This window comes from Protopterus annectens, chromosome 6.part0 (genome assembly GCF_019279795.1).
Source record: "Protopterus annectens isolate FY-2018-M chromosome 6.part0, PAN1.0, whole genome shotgun sequence".
NCBI lineage: Eukaryota > Metazoa > Chordata > Ceratodontiformes > Protopteridae > Protopterus > Protopterus annectens.
Window position 1 is genome coordinate 182,706,148 of NC_056737.1, and position 15,461 is coordinate 182,721,608.

The 15,461-nt window shown below is 46.6% G+C and overlaps 1 protein-coding gene across 1 annotated transcript in view; it reads right to left on the reverse strand.

Moving 5' to 3' along the window:
* PTPN21 (protein tyrosine phosphatase non-receptor type 21) overlaps positions 1-15,461 on the reverse strand; it is a 1,442,744-nt gene that overhangs the window by 665,269 nt on the left and 762,014 nt on the right. The window contains exon 11 of the mRNA XM_044073481.1: positions 8,747-8,807. Coding sequence (XP_043929416.1) covers positions 8,747-8,807 — 61 coding nt within the window. The remainder of the gene's footprint in view (positions 1-8,746; positions 8,808-15,461) is intronic.

The window sequence follows — 15,461 nt, forward strand, 5'->3', positions numbered from 1 at the left end:
CCTAGAAGAAGTATCCGCGGCAACATAACTGCACTTAATAGTGTGTCTGGCCATCTGAAATAAGAAGTTATGTCTTACCATAACGATCCATGTGAATTGCTCATCTCGCCTTTGTTCTTACACACGGGTTCGGAGCCGATCCTCGGCTCCGAGTCGGCCGCATCACTAGCTCGCATCTTCGAGAAAGCTCGAGGCACAGTAATGTCCCATGATCCTCCGGTGCTAACCCTCAGATCTAGTTTGCTATACCAGAAGAATCCCTCTTAGAAACATGTCTAAAAACCCTACTGCCAGGTAGAGGACAAAAGATGCCATTATTGATGTTAATAATATGTCAACCATACCTAGAAAAAGCTGAAAAGGAATCTAATCAAAAAACCGTTCTCCCAGACCGTAGGACGGGGGATGGAGGGGGGGGGATGTAAGAACAAAGGCGAGATGAACAATTCACATGGATCGTTATGGTAAGACATAACTTCTTAATGTGAAATTGTTCAATCTCGCCGTTTGTTCTTACACACGGGTAGCGTCCCTAGCTCCTTTTTTCCCGGGTGGCTCAAGGGAGAACATTCCTGAGTACAGTGGAACCAAACGTCGCACTGTCCCTGGAGTTCTTGTCTAGCTTGTAGTGGGCGATAAAGGTATGTGGTTTTGCCCAAGTTGCCGCTGCACAAATGGTATCTAAAGGCAAACGAGCGGTATGGGCTGAAGAAGTAGCAATCGCCCTTGTAGAATGAGCTCTGGGTTTGAAACGAAGTTGTTGTTTGGATTCAGCATATACGAATTTTATGCAATCTGAGAGCCATTTGGATAAGGTAACCTTCGTTACTGCCTGTCCTTTTCTTTGGTCCGCATATGATACAAAAAGTTGATCTGACTTTCTGTATTCTCTTGTTCTATGCAAGTAAAATCTTAGTTGTCTGTGAACGTCTAACTTATGCAATGTGTATTCCAGCTTATTGGAATGATTTTTAAAGAAGGTAGGCAGTTCAATAGATTGGTTGATATTCTGAATCGAACAAATCTTCGGAAGAAAAGATGGATTGGTGCGCAAGGTTACTCTATCCGGATGAAAGATCATGTACGGGGGTCGGATAGATAAAGCCTGTAACTCTGAAACTCTTCTGGCTGAAGTGATGGCAACCAGAAAGAGTGTTTTCCACGAAAGCAATTTTAACAAAGTTGTGGTTGCTGGTTCAAAAGGGGGCAACATGAGTTGTGACAGCATGAGATTAAGATTCCAAGGTGCTATTGGATTACTAAAAGGAGGACGGAGATGAAAAGTACCTTTCATGAAGGCTTTACAAAGCCTGTGAGACATAAGAGAACCATCCTTAAGGCCAGTATGAAAATTGGATATAGCGGCCAGTTGAACTCTTATAGTGGATGTTGATGCTCCTTCTTGAAAAAGAGAGGAAAGGAAATCTAGTATCTGGTGTACTGGGGCCCCGAATGGATCTATACCTTGTTTGGAGGCCCAGTGCACAAAACGGTTCCATTTGCTAATGTACAATTTTCTTGTAGATGGTTTGTGAGAAGATACAATAATTTGTTGTACTGCAGGAGATAGTAACTCCGACCTGGCTAAGATGGGAAGCGGAGCAGCCAAGCTGTCAGTTTGAGGGATTTGAGGGAGGTGTGAGGAACTCCCGACGAGTGTGTCAACAGATCTGGCTCCGGGTCCAGAATCCATGGTTCCTCCACTTGATGGGATTGAAGGAAGGGAAACCAGATTTGACGAGGCCAGAATGGTGCTATCAGTATTATGGTCCTGTCCAGACATTTGGCTTTCTGCAAAAATCTGGGAATTAGCGGAACAGGAGGAAAGGCATAAAGGAGACCCGGGGGCCAATCGTATACCAGTGCGTCCCTGGGGACACCCCCTGGGGGGGTAACAGGGCAAAATAGCTTCTGCATTTGGCATTCAAAGGGGATGCAAACAGGTCACAGCAAGGCTGGCCCCATTTGCGGAAGATCTCTTCCGCTACTTGACGTTTGAGGGACCACTCGTGAGGGAACAGGATGGCTCTGCTCAACCTGTCCGCGATTACGTTTGAAATCCCCGGGATGTGCGTTGCTATCAGAAAGCGTCCGGTGGACATTGCCCATTGCCAAATTCTGAGGGCCTCTCTGCATAACGGGTAAGATCTGGTTCCCCCTTGCTTGTTTATGTACCAGACTACTGACATGCTGTCTGTCTGAACTGTCACTGTTCCCCGAGGTAAGGACTCGTGAAAGTGTTGCAACGCTAGAAACACTGCCCTCATCTCTAGAACATTGATGTGCAGATTGTACTCCAAGTTGGACCATTGACCTTGGACTGTTTGTCCCTGAAAGAATCCCCCCCACCCTATCAGGGAAGTGTCCGTGGTTAGAGTTGCTATCGGACTGGGTAATACAAAGGGTCGTCATAGTGTTAGCTCTTGACTGTGTATCCACCACAAGAGATCCTTCTTGCAATAATTCGTGATCCAGATTTGGTGAGACAGTGGAAGTTGTAGATACGACCATTGGGCGAATAGCATCCATTGAAGGATCCTCATGTGCATTCTGCCTAAGGGAACTACCAGAAGGGATGCTGACATCAAGCCTAGCACTCTTAATACTTGTTGTGCTGAGACTCTGTTGTTCTGAAGAAGGAGCGAAATTTGGTGCCTGAGGTCTGACACCCTTGATGGGGGGAGAGTAACTTGAGCCAGGGAGGTATCTAGCTGTGCTCCTATAAATAAGATACGCTGTGACGATAAGACAGATTTTCCAAAATTCACCGTTATGCCTAGTGAAGAGCAAAGATTGATGGCGTAGTCCCTGGCTTGTAGCAGACGACACTTGGTGGTAGCGGAAAGGAGCCAGTCGTCTAGATAAGGAAACACCCAGAATCCCTTTCGTCTCAAGTGAGACGCTACTACTGCCATGCATTTGGTGAACACCCTGGGGGCTGAGGTGAGACCAAAGGGCAGAGCCTAAACTGGAAATGACTGGCTCCCAGCCGGAAGCGCAAATGATCTCTGGACGCCCTGGCCATTTTTATATGGTAGTATGCGTCTTTGAGATCTAAAGAGCACATCCAGTCGCCCTTTTGCAGAAAAGGGAGGATTGACTGAAGCGTGACCATCTGGAACCTTTCCTTTTTTACAAAGGTATTTAACTTGCTGAGGTCTAGAATTGGCCTCCAGTCCCCTGTTTTCTTTGGAACTAAAAAGAACCTTGAGTAAGTTCCGGATCCTATTTGGTCTGCTGGGACTGGTTGGATGACTCTGTTTTCGAGCAACCTTTTTATTTCTATGGTTGCTTGATCTCGCAGACTGGGTGGAACATCTGGGAGTTTTGGAGTTTGGTGGTATTGTTATGAAGGGGATGTTGTAGCCTCTGGTAACTATGCGTTTTACCCAGTAATCTGATGTAAGATTTAGCCAGGCCTCTGGGTATAAAGCTAAGCGACCCCCGACTGCCTCCAGAGCAGGACAGTCGGGCCTGCACTCAGGAGTGCTGGAAGGGTTTTCCAGAGAACGTCTCTCTGTCACCCTGATTTTGCGGACCCCCTCTGCCGGCTGGGTGGCGTCTTCCATTTCTTCCCCCTCCTCTGCCTCTGGAGGGGGCATCACTTTGGGTGTGTTGAAAAGATCCCTGAGTCTTTCGGAACCACATCTTTCCTCCTCGTTGCCCTTTAGGGTAGGGTCTAGATGGAACGGAAAAATGGACCCTTACGGCAGACAGGGTCTTCCCTTCTTGTTCACACCTTGTGAGAGTCTCCTTTACTTTGGGCCCAAACAGGGAGGCACCATCAAAGGGGGCATTGGCAAAAGAAGACTTAAAGGTTTCCGCAAAGGAGCATAAGCGCAACCAGGATTGTCTTCTCAGTGCAATCGCTGAAGCTGCCGCTCTACTCGATCCTTCGCTGCGTGAAATCAGCCTCATAGACGAGTTGACTATGGAATTTAGGGTGTTAAGTTGCGCTGTCACTTTATTGGCGACAGCAGCATCTGTGTGTCCCTGAAGAGTATCTCCTAACTCTTTAATGAGATCTCTTTGTAAACGCGTAAAATGCGTAAGGTAGTTGAGCGATCGGATGGAAAAAGTCGCCGAACTAAATATGTGCTTCCCATATCTGTCCATTGTCCTAGAATCCTTATTAGGAGGATGGACAGAGGAAGATGATTCAGACATCTCCTTCTTAGTGGCCGCCGCTACCACCATAGTGTCTACGGGAACTCCTTTAGTAAGGTAGGCTTTATCTTGAGGAGCTGTCATATATTTGTTGGGTTTACGTGGGACTGGTTCCACTGTATCAGGTGTTTCCTAAGCCCTCCGAGCTACTAGGTCCATAAGATCGTCAAAGGGAGGAGTCACCCAGGAGGTAGAAGGTTGAGTCCCAAATGCCTTCAGTAAAACCGATTCATCCGCAGAAGGGGTAAGGATTTGCCAGTCCCCTCTTTGCTTCAAGATTTCCAAAATGTCTGCGAAGGAGACATCCTCAGAGGTGGACCTTGGGGACCCTTCTGCTTCATCTAAATCAGTATCAGATGTAATAGATTCCTGAGGGGAATCTATGTGCCTCCTCTTGCACAGTCGTTTCCTCGGAACATCCTCAGTGGGAGCTTCTGGGGATGCATCTGAGGAACCAGAGTCTCCCTGTGGGGATTTCTGAGGCATTGGGTCTCGACGCTTGGTAGGTACCGAAGGTACAGAAGCAGAACGCGGACCTTTTGGGGAAGGAGATAAAGAAGCCGATGAAGTCAGTGTCTGATCCGACAAGACCTTCCTCATGATGTCAAAGGCACCGGTGCCCCGACCCGAAGACCCGACCCGATCCGAAGAAGGAAGTCGTTTCTCCGGGATCGGAACCATGGACTCCGACACAGCGGACGGATCCGAACTAATCTGAGCCGAGGCACCGAGGGGAAGAGTCAGAACCGAAACCTCGGTTCGACTATCCCCCCCGGAACCCAAGAAAGACGTTCGGCTCCGAGACTCTCCGGCTGGTTCCGAAGGAGTCGAGGTCAAAGGAGCTGATAGCGCTACTGGAGGCTTCGGCACCGAGGGCTCTACAATCATCGGTTCTTCGACTCCTAACACCGATGACTCGACGGGTCTCGGAGGAGGAAGTGTCGAGGGAGTTGGAATGGCTTCGAGTTTCGAAACCAACTGAGACGAAACTTCAAGTAATTTTGAAAAAGCCGAGTTCTCCATAAGCTTCTGTACCACTCTGTCCACATCGGATTCGGAGATGGGCCTCGAAGAACGGGTCGAAGGAATCGAAGCCATCACCGAGCGAAGGATAGTAGATGGTGGTACCTCTGTTACCGGCTCCAAGACCTGAGCCTCGTGCAGAGATAAAGTCTCGACACTCGGCCCCGAAGTCATAGGAGCTGGTGTCCGAATTTGAAAAGAAGTGCTCGGAGCCGATGACTTGGGCTCCGACACTCTTGAAGACTTCGATCCCTTCGAAGACTTCGAAACCTGTTCAGCCTTGTCTAGGGCTTCCTGAAATTCAGGTTTGATTAGACCTCTGTCCACTAACTTCCTGCGTCTTTCCATCATGACCCTCCCACTAAAGGAATGACAGATAGAACAGTCTTCCTGCAAGTGGAGAGGGCCAAGACAGTAGACGCAGAAAGAATGGTTGTCAGTAATGGACATCTTTTGTCCACACTGACACCTCGTGAAACCACTTTTCATCTTTTCTGACATTACTATAGAAAAGAAAAAATTTTACAACTACCAAAAAACCAGTCTAAAGTATGTAAATATATATAAAAGTTTAACAAACACACCACAGCACACTGATATATATAAATTGAAATAAATAGAAAAAAAAAGGGTTAACTTTCTTCAAAAATTGTTACAGACAAAAAAATGGCCTAAGGCCCTTACTAATTTTTAAAAGTAATAATCTACCTAACTAGTTCACACAACTATCTCTATATATATATAAACTATTAATTATAAAGATTATAAGAAAAAATATCACTAAAATTATCAAGAAAAATAGCAAAAATAGTAAAAGTTGTACTGGCCCGAGCCTCACGAAGTGATCTGCTGCTAGTGGCAAACTAGATCTGAGGGTTAGCACCGGAGGATCATGGGATATTACTGTGCCTCGAGCTTTCTCGAAGATGCGAGCTAGTGATGCGGCCGACTCGGAGCCGAGGATCGGCTCCGAACCCGTGTGTAAGAACAAACGGCGAGATTGAACAATTTCACATCTCAGAGTTAAGCAAAGACAAGGCAGAAAACTTATTATCAGATTCTGGGAAGGCATTGATTACACCACCCAGATTACACAGGATAGATAAAGAAACCTAGTCATACAGGTCTGGTAATTCATATGACTAAAGATTAAGGTAGCAGAGGTATAAACCTTAACATACATGTCCATGGTGCTGCTATCTTTGTCTGTAGACAACTCATTATGGAACGGCAACAGCTTAAAAGGCTTCTCCGTACAAAGAAAAATCATAACTGGGTCAGAGGAATGTTTTTATAAAGGAATTTTTGAGCATTAGGCACTTTATAAAGTCTATGTGGTTTCTTTGGAGTGGGAGGCTGAGATTCAGAATTCAGAGAGGTATTAGAGAAAGGATCTAAAACGGCAACCAAGACTGAGGGGAATAGCAGAGGGTCCGGGGTACCCATAGCCAAAAACATCATAGTGTCTCTGTCGAACATCAGTGATCTTAGTGCCCTTCCATTTAAAATGTTGCATACTTTTAGCCACAAAATGTCCTCTAAAGGAGAGTTAGGAGACAGGGTGTCATCTTCATCTGACACTGCAACTATAGGGACTGAATTTGAGAGGTGTATGCCACAGAATCATCATTTGAATACTGAGTTTCATCCTCAGAGGAGGATTCCCTCTGTTTTTTTCAAAAGGGTAAAAGGAGGAAGAACAGCAGCAGAAACAGCCTGAAAGTACTGAAGGGGATTGACAGACATAATGGCTTTAAAGAACCCCTGAGTAAAGTCTTCCATTCTTTCTGCAGATCCTTTACAGTCTGAGTAGAAGTATGTTTTTTTTATTTTTCTTTGATGAGATGTCTGCATGAATGAAATGCTGTGGCTCAGAGCCTTGATGGACTTCTAACCGAGAACTGGGTACTTCCTTCCTAACTAAAATGTGCGGAATGCCTTCCAGTCCCTTGGAGATAAACATCCCAGATTCCCCCTTCTCGACTGAAACAGACATTTGGTCAGCCACAGCAAACATGTAAGATGGCTTCCTCACAGTGGCCTTGTAATGTGAACTAAGAACTAAAGTAAATTAAGTTCTTATATTCCGTAATTCTGAGTGCTTAGAGATGTTTTGAAGTGTACTCTTAATTGCAGCTTTGAGATGAAATTATTTAGCACAGTAGCTGGTAAATGCTTTCTGTCTATCTAAAAGCAAGTTCTACAACAGTGTTAGAAATCAACTAGATAGCTATGTAAAGTATCACAAAGATGTCAGTGGAGCCTACTCCATAACTTAACCAAATAAAGTCCCCCCCCCCCCCCCGAGTACAAAAGTTTATTGTAAAATGGTAAACAGAGCCCAAGATGTGAACCAGATGCATCCCTCCTTATTTAGTAACAGAACAATGATATGCTCACATACATGTACTTTTCACGTGAAGAGCACGAGTAGTTGTAAGATCCTCATTTGTTAAAGATTTATCAAATCATGTATGCCTCATGTTATAACTAATGTCTTTTAAGGTATAAAAGGATAGTCTTTGTTTTAATTCTTTGGGATCATGTTAGAAAATTTCTGATACCCATTATGAGTTGTGATTTGGAATAAATATTATATTTGTGTAGTCAAACATTCTGTCCATTTGTCTTTGCAATATCGTTTACCTTAACAGCTTCCAAAGGGGTTATGATAGAGGGAGCAGCCAAAGGAACCAGACAATATGAAGATTCCTCGAGTAACACAATGGAGATTTTCCAGATCGGGCTGAAGAGGTGAAGCCTCATGCTTAGCCTTTTTAGGATTCTTTTTTGGTAATGGTTGGACATCAGGTCGAGAAGGGTCAGATGACATCATGTTGTGTGTGAGCTCTTTGAGTCTTTGTTTTTTATCTTTAGAGAAGTGGCTGCGGAGGGTCTTTGGGAAGAAGAACTGACAAATAACACAGTCTTTGTAATTATGTTCTGCACATAGGCAAAAAGGCAATTTAGATGGTGATCTCTGTGAGGAATTTGCCTCCCACAATCACATTTCCCTCTCTTTGATGACCGAAGTAACAATTAGAAAAGGAAGGGCTCCCAGTGGGGTACTTACCTGCCAATGGCTAGGAATCTGTACTAGTTGTACATCTCACAGACCAAAGACTAAGCAATGTTCTGCTTTCAGGCCGGCACCAAGGAAGTTCTGAGGTAATTCATGTAAGTACATCCTTTATGTACCTCCCAACTTTGGGGTTAGGTCATATATCGGACATATGGTGTGACAGGAAGGCACCCAGGGTTTGGTATGCTGGATGGATGTAGGGCTATACTTCGTAGGCTACATCATCTGTCAGTAATACTTCAACAGTGATCTTGGAAGGACATAAAATAATTCTTAGTACAATTTAATTCACTCTCACAACTTCCTACTCCACGTCAAGGAAACTCCAATCTGAATGTAACAGGCTTAATGACAAAGAAAAAAAAAAGATATATAGCATACACAAATACAACAAACTGACATATAATAAACAGCAACTCAGCTACCTGTATCATCATTTTGCATTAAAACTGGATCATCTTTGTTCGCACTTACCACAGATAATCGTGTCGATGACCTACGACGAAGAGGATTCACGGATGATGTCTGAGATTGTCTACAAAATCAATAAAAGCAGTCAGTGTTCAAACTGTTCAGACAAAGAACATGCTTAGTTTGAGTTTTCCTAACTAAAGCATTCAATGCAAAATGTAAAAAATATTATCTCACCTCCTCCTCCTACCAGAACTCCAACATCATGGGGATTTCAATAATACAGTTTCTAAGTCGACAGTTTCTCACTGAGTTCACTTGTTTTCTGGACCTTTATAGTTAAGCTCATAAAGAATATCTCAAGTATGTGAAGTCTGTAACTGCTGACACTTTCAGAGATCAAAATGAAGAAAAGGCTGGCTGAGAAATAGACAGTTCAAGAAGAGATGCTCCAATAAATGGTAGAATTAGAGGACAGAGCATGCAGAAAAAAACTCAGATTTTCTGCTGTACCACAAAAACTGGAAAGAACTGACTGTACTAATTTTATGACGGCATAAGCAAATGTACTAGTGTTCCACAACAGGAGGTGTTAAATTAAAGGGCACAATGTGTGAATATTCCAAACTTGGTCATGAGAAAGCAGGAAGACCTCTAACAGTAACAATGCAATCTTACCATCAGAAAGAGTTAATCATGAGAAAACTGCATCAGAAAGATAAAATATTAAATTCTGGAGATAAGAGTGTTTGTGGAAAATGAGAAGTTATGTACCTACCATAACGTTCCATGTTAGTTGTCTTCTTCTCGCCTTCTTTCTTGCTGGATGGGTTCGGAGCCGATCCTCGGCTCCGACTCGGCATATACTAAAGCTTGAGAGCTATTTTTACCTGCTCGAGGCTCCCCTATATCCCACAATGCTAGGCACTAACTACCCAGATCTCGTTTGATAGCTAACACCATAGCAGTTCTGTCCTCAGAACAAAGGAGAAAGAGGAATACCCATATCGGAAGCCATACTAAGAAAAGGTAACCATGGGAGACCATACTGGTAAGAAAATAAGGCCCCGTAGGATCCTATCAGTCTGTCCAGACTAGGGGGTTGGAGGGCGGGACGCAAGAAAGAAGGCGAGAAGAAGACAATTAACATGGAACGTTATGGTAGGTACATAACTTCTCAATGTTAAGTTGTCAATCTCGCCTTCATTCTTTGCTGGATGGGACCGCATCCCTAGCACCTCAACCCTGGGTGGCTCATCGGAACAGACTCTTGAGGACGGTGGAACCAAAGTTAGCTCGGCTTCTGGAGGCCATGTCCAATTTGTAATGAGAAATAAAGGTATGGGGAGAGGCCTATGTGGCTGCCGCACAAATGGAATCTAAAGGCAACCTATCCTGCAAGGCTATTGATGTAGCTAAGGCTCTAGTTGAGTGGGCTCTAGGTCTTGAAGGAAGTTCTTGATGCCTTAGTTCATAAATGAAAGTAATGACAGAGGCCAACCATCTAAAAAGGGTTACTTTGGAAACTGGAAGGCCTTTCTTCCCTTCAGCATAAGACAGGAAGAGCTGCTCAGATTTCCTAACTTGCTTGGTTCTATCCAGGCAACGGAGTTGACGGCGAACATCCAAAAAATGCAACTTTTGTTCCGCTCTGTTGGAGTAATTAGGGAAGAAAACTGGGAGATCGATAGACTGGTTTAGATTTGCCTCAGAAGATATCTTAGGTAAAAAAGATGGGTTAGTTCTGAGGGACACTCTATCTTTATGGAAAACCAGATAAGGAGGACGAACGCAAAGGACATGAAGTTCTGAGACTCTCCTCGCAGAGGTTATGGCCACTAGAAATAAAGTTTTCCATGAAAATAACTTCAAGGAACAGGAAGCCGCAGGTTCAAAGGGAGGGAGAATCAAGGAGGTTAAAACTAGATTCAAATCCCACTGCGGTGGGGGATCTCTGATCGGGGGCTTAAGTAAAAAGATACCTTTAAGGAAGGCTTTACAAAGCTTATGGGACATAACAGAGGAGTCTGAAAGGCCAACATGAAAATTTGAAATGGCCGCTAACTGGACTCTGATAGTGGACGAAGAAGATCCTGATTGAAAAAGTTCGGCCAAAAAATCCAGGACTGATTGGATAGATGCAGTGAAAGGGTCCATGTTCCTAGATTCTGCCCAGAAGGAAAAACGTTTCCATTTGCTGGCATAAATCCTCCTGGTAGAAGATTTGTGGGAAGCTAAAATGATGTCACGCACCGCATGGAAAATAAAGGGAAGCCTGGATAAGGTTGGAAGTGGAGCAACCAAGCTGTGAGGTTGAGAGAGGGGAGGGATTGGTGCAGCTTGCCCGACTGATGGGTCAAGAGATCTGGAACTGGGTCCAGATGCCAGGGCTGCTCCAAGAGGTAACGATGCAGGAACGGAAACCAGATTTGTCGAGGCCAGTACGGGGCAATGAGGATCATTGTGGATCTCGATGCTGTAACTTTCTGAATCAACTGAGTGATTAATGGAAAGGGGGAAAAGCATACAGAAGACCCCGGGGTCAATCGTGGACTAGAGCATCTCTGGGGGGGTGGCCGGGAAGAGAGTGAAAAATTCGTGGCACTTGCTGTTCTGAGGTGTTGCAAAAAGGTTGCAGCAAGGCTGACCCCATTTTCGGAAAATTTTTTCCACTACTGACTACTTGAGAGACCACTCGTGCGGCATCAGAATGGCTCTGCTCAGCCTGTCCGCTATGACATTGGACTTCCCCGGGATATGCGTTGCTATCAGAAACCATTGAGAGGAGATCGGCCACTGCCAAAGTCTGAGTGCTTCTCGACATAAGGGATAGGACTTGGTTCCACCCTGCTTGTTGATGGACCACACTACGGACATATCGTCCATCTGAACTGCAATAGTCCCGATGGGAAGAGAGTCCTGAAGGGCTTGCAACGCTAAAAGTACTGCTCTCATCTCCAGAACATTTATGTGCAGGTGGCACTCGAAAGGTTGCCATGTGCCCTGGACTGTCCTGCCCTGAAAATGCCCCCCCCACCCGATCAGGGAGGCATCCGTTGTCACCGTAGCAACCGGGGGGGGAGAACGAAGGGTCTGCCCTGAATCACTTGAAGGGAGACCACCCACCAAGACAGGTATTTCTTGCATGACTGGGTTATTAAAATGTTGTGTGACAATGGGAGCTGTTGAAAGGACCACTGGGAGAAGAGCATCCACTGAAGGATTTGTATGTGAAAGCGAGCTAGGGGAAGTAAAGTAATGGCTGCAGCCATGAGACCTAAAGTCTTCAGTACAAACCTGGCCTGGATTGTGTTGTTCTGAAGAAGGATATGAACATGTTCGCGAATATCTGAGACTCTTTGTGCCGTTAGTTTTGCGGACAGTTCGACTGTGTCTAATATGGCGCCTATGAAAGTAACAGACTGACAAGGCGACAAAGCAGACTTTTCGAAATTTATGGAGATACCTAGCTCTTTGCAAATTTGAATGGTGTAATCTCTGGACTGAATAAGTTGACGCCTGGTGGTGGCGGTAAGGAGCCAGTCATCCAGATAGGGTAACACCTGGAATCCTTGACGCCTCAGATGAGCCGTAACCACTGCCATGCATTTGGTGAACACTCGGGGGCTGTAGTGAGACCAAAGGGCAGGGCCCTGAACTGGTAGTGACTGGCCCCCAGCCGGAAACGGAGAAACCTCCTGGAGCACCTGTGCATCTTGATGTGGTAGTACGCATCCTGAAGGTCTATAGAGCACATCCAATTGTCCTGGCCCCAAAAAGGGTAGAATGGACTGCAGCGTGACCATCCGGAACTTTGTTCTTCGGACAGATTTGTTCAGTCTGCTGAGATCCAAAATTGGTCTCCAGTCCCCTATCTGTTTTGGTACCAAAAAGAACTTGGGAGTAGATTCCGGATCCTTGCTGGTCTGCTGGGACTGGTTGGATGGCCCTTTTTATTAGCAGTTTTGAGATTTCTAATACTGCTTGTTCCCTTAGACTGGGTGGAACATCTGGAAGGGGCCTTTTTGGCTGTGTTGGGGTGTGGACAAAGGGAATTTCGTAACCCTCGGATATGATCGACTGTACCCATCTGTCTTGGGTGAGGGAAAGCCAGGCTTCTGGGTACAGTGATAATCTTCCCCCGACTGCCTCCGAAGGTGGACAGTCGGGCAGCTTCTCAGGGATGCTGGAAGGGCTGGCCAGAGACAGTTTCTCTGCTACCCTGATTTTGCGGACCCCCTCTGCCCCTGGGGCGGTGTCTGTTATTGTCCCCCCCCCCTGCCTCTAGAGGGGAACTCACCTCGTGCGTCAGGCGCAACTCCCTGTGGTTTGCGAAACCACATTTTTCCACCCTTCTGACCCTTAGGGTATGGTCTAGACGGGGTGGAAAAATGGACTCCCACGGCAGAGAGAGTCTTGCCATCCTGTTCGCATCTGATCAAAGTATCCTTCACTTGAGTTCCAAACAACGCCGAACCATCAAAGGGGGAGTTAGTGAAGGATGCCTTGAAGGGGTCAGCAAAGTTACAAAGCCGCATCCAGGTGTGACGCCTTAAGGCCACGCCTGTGCCTGCAGCCCTACTCGCTCCATCAGCCGCATACGAAATAAGCCGCATGGAGGAGTTAACAATCGAGTTCAGGGTTGCCAGCTGGGAGTTGATTTTGTCTTGAGACCCCGCAGCTGTTGGATCCTGTAGAGTATCACTAATTTCTTTGAGCATGTCTCTTTGAAGGCGGGTGAAATGGCAAAGGTCGCTGAAGAAAACATCCGCTTGCTGTACCTATCCATAGTCCTAGAATCCTTATTAGAAGGATGGATCGGTACTGAAGGATCAGTCAGTTCCTTCTTAGTGGCTGCTGCCACCACCATGGCATCAACAGGGACACCCCTAGTTAAATACTGCTTATCAGAAAGGGCTGTGATAAATTTTGAAGGCCTCTGCGGGGTACGTTCCATATAGTCAGGGGCCGTCCATGCCTTCTTCGCCACCACTTCCATAAGGGGGTCAAAGGACGGAGACACCCAGGAGGTGGAAGGGCGAGAACCAAATGCCTCTAGGTAAACCGACTCGTCCTCGGAAGGATTGAGGGTAGACCAGTTCCCCCTCTGCTTGAGGATCTCAAGGATGTCAGAAAAGGAGACATCCTCAGAGGGGGACCGTGGGGACCCTTCCGTCTCATCCAAGTCGGTATCAGATGTGACGGACTCAGGGGAGTCAACATGCTTCCTCTTACATGTCCTCTTCTGGGGGGGCTCCCCTGATGGTTCAGGGGAGGCCTCAGAAGAGGAGGATGCTCCCAATGGGGGCACCTGAGGCGTAGCATCTCTGCGGTCAGGGTTGAGAGGATGGGTAGAGACCGTAGCAGGCACTACAGTGGGAGGAGCTGAGGGAGCCGACCAAGGAGTAGGCACAGGGGCCAGCACACTCCTCATGACCTCGAAAGCACCCCCATCAGGCAGAGAAGATGGTCCCCGCTCCGAAGAGATAAGGGCCCCTCCCGGCACCGAGAGGGATGGCTCCGAGGCCGATGTCGGGGCCGAACTCACCTGTGCCGAGGCTCCAAGAAGGAGAATGGGGTCGGACAAGGGTCCGATGCCACTCGCCCCCTCGGAGCCGACGAGGGAGTCACGGCGCCCAGATCCCTCCAAGGATGGCACCACGGAGGAAATCGGAGCCGACGATGGAGCCGAAAGGTGTGGTATTGGCGTCGACGGTCCCGGCTCCCACAAACTCCGGCTCCGAGCTCAGGGGAAGAGTCGGAGGAGGAATCGACGATGGAATGGGAATAGCTGCTGTCTGATGAGAAGGGCTGTGAAGCATCTGGGCCAGAGCCTGCGACTTAAGGAGTCTGCTAACCACCTTCTCGAGGTCATAATCTGAAAGCCTGGAAGACCGAGAGGAATGGGACCGATGGCTGCGCTCCAAAAGCAAAGGAGATCTCGGAGCCAAATGGACTGACTCCAAACGAAGGGGACCTGGAGCGCTTACGACTCGAGGATGGCTCCGAGACAACTATCGGAGCCGGCTGAGTTTTTGTAGCATCAGTTCCAGTCGGAGTCGATGTAGAAGCCGAGACAGCACCACTGGTCGGAAGCTCTGTACGTGGAGCCAATGACTTAGTGGGCTTCGAAGGTTTGCCCGATGAAGACTTGGCCGGGGAACCTTCGGGCTTCAACAAGCCCATCAAAATCAACTTGTTTCTGCGTTCCTGCAGATCTCTTGGACTGAATGCATGGCAGACAGAACAAGAGTCCTGCAGGTGCAGAGGGCCCAGGCAATAAACACAAGAAGTGTGACCATTTGTCAGAGACATCTTCTGACAGCACGAGTCACACTTCTTGAAGCCTGAAACCTTGGACTCTTTAGACATCCTGAAGGGATGACAAGTAAAACACACACACAACTACACACCCACACTAAAGTATCTTAGTCCAGTCACACCACACACACCGAAGAGACTAAGATTAAAAATAACTAACAGTTTAACTTAAAAACTAAAGTAAAACTTAGCCCGAAGGCCTAATAATATAAGGAGTGGCGGTAGGGCTGAGGGAGATAGAAAATAGACCCAAAAGGGGAACTATATAAGGTGGATACACTAAAGGGGTAAAACAGGATATAACGGTACACTAACACTGAAAATAAGAAGTGAAAACTTTACCAGAAAACTGCTTTTTCAAAATCTAACCTGAGAGCCGGCAAAAACGCAACCTCGCAGCTAAAGCGGCAAACGAGATCTGGGTAGTTAACGCCTAGCATTGTGGGATATAGGGGAG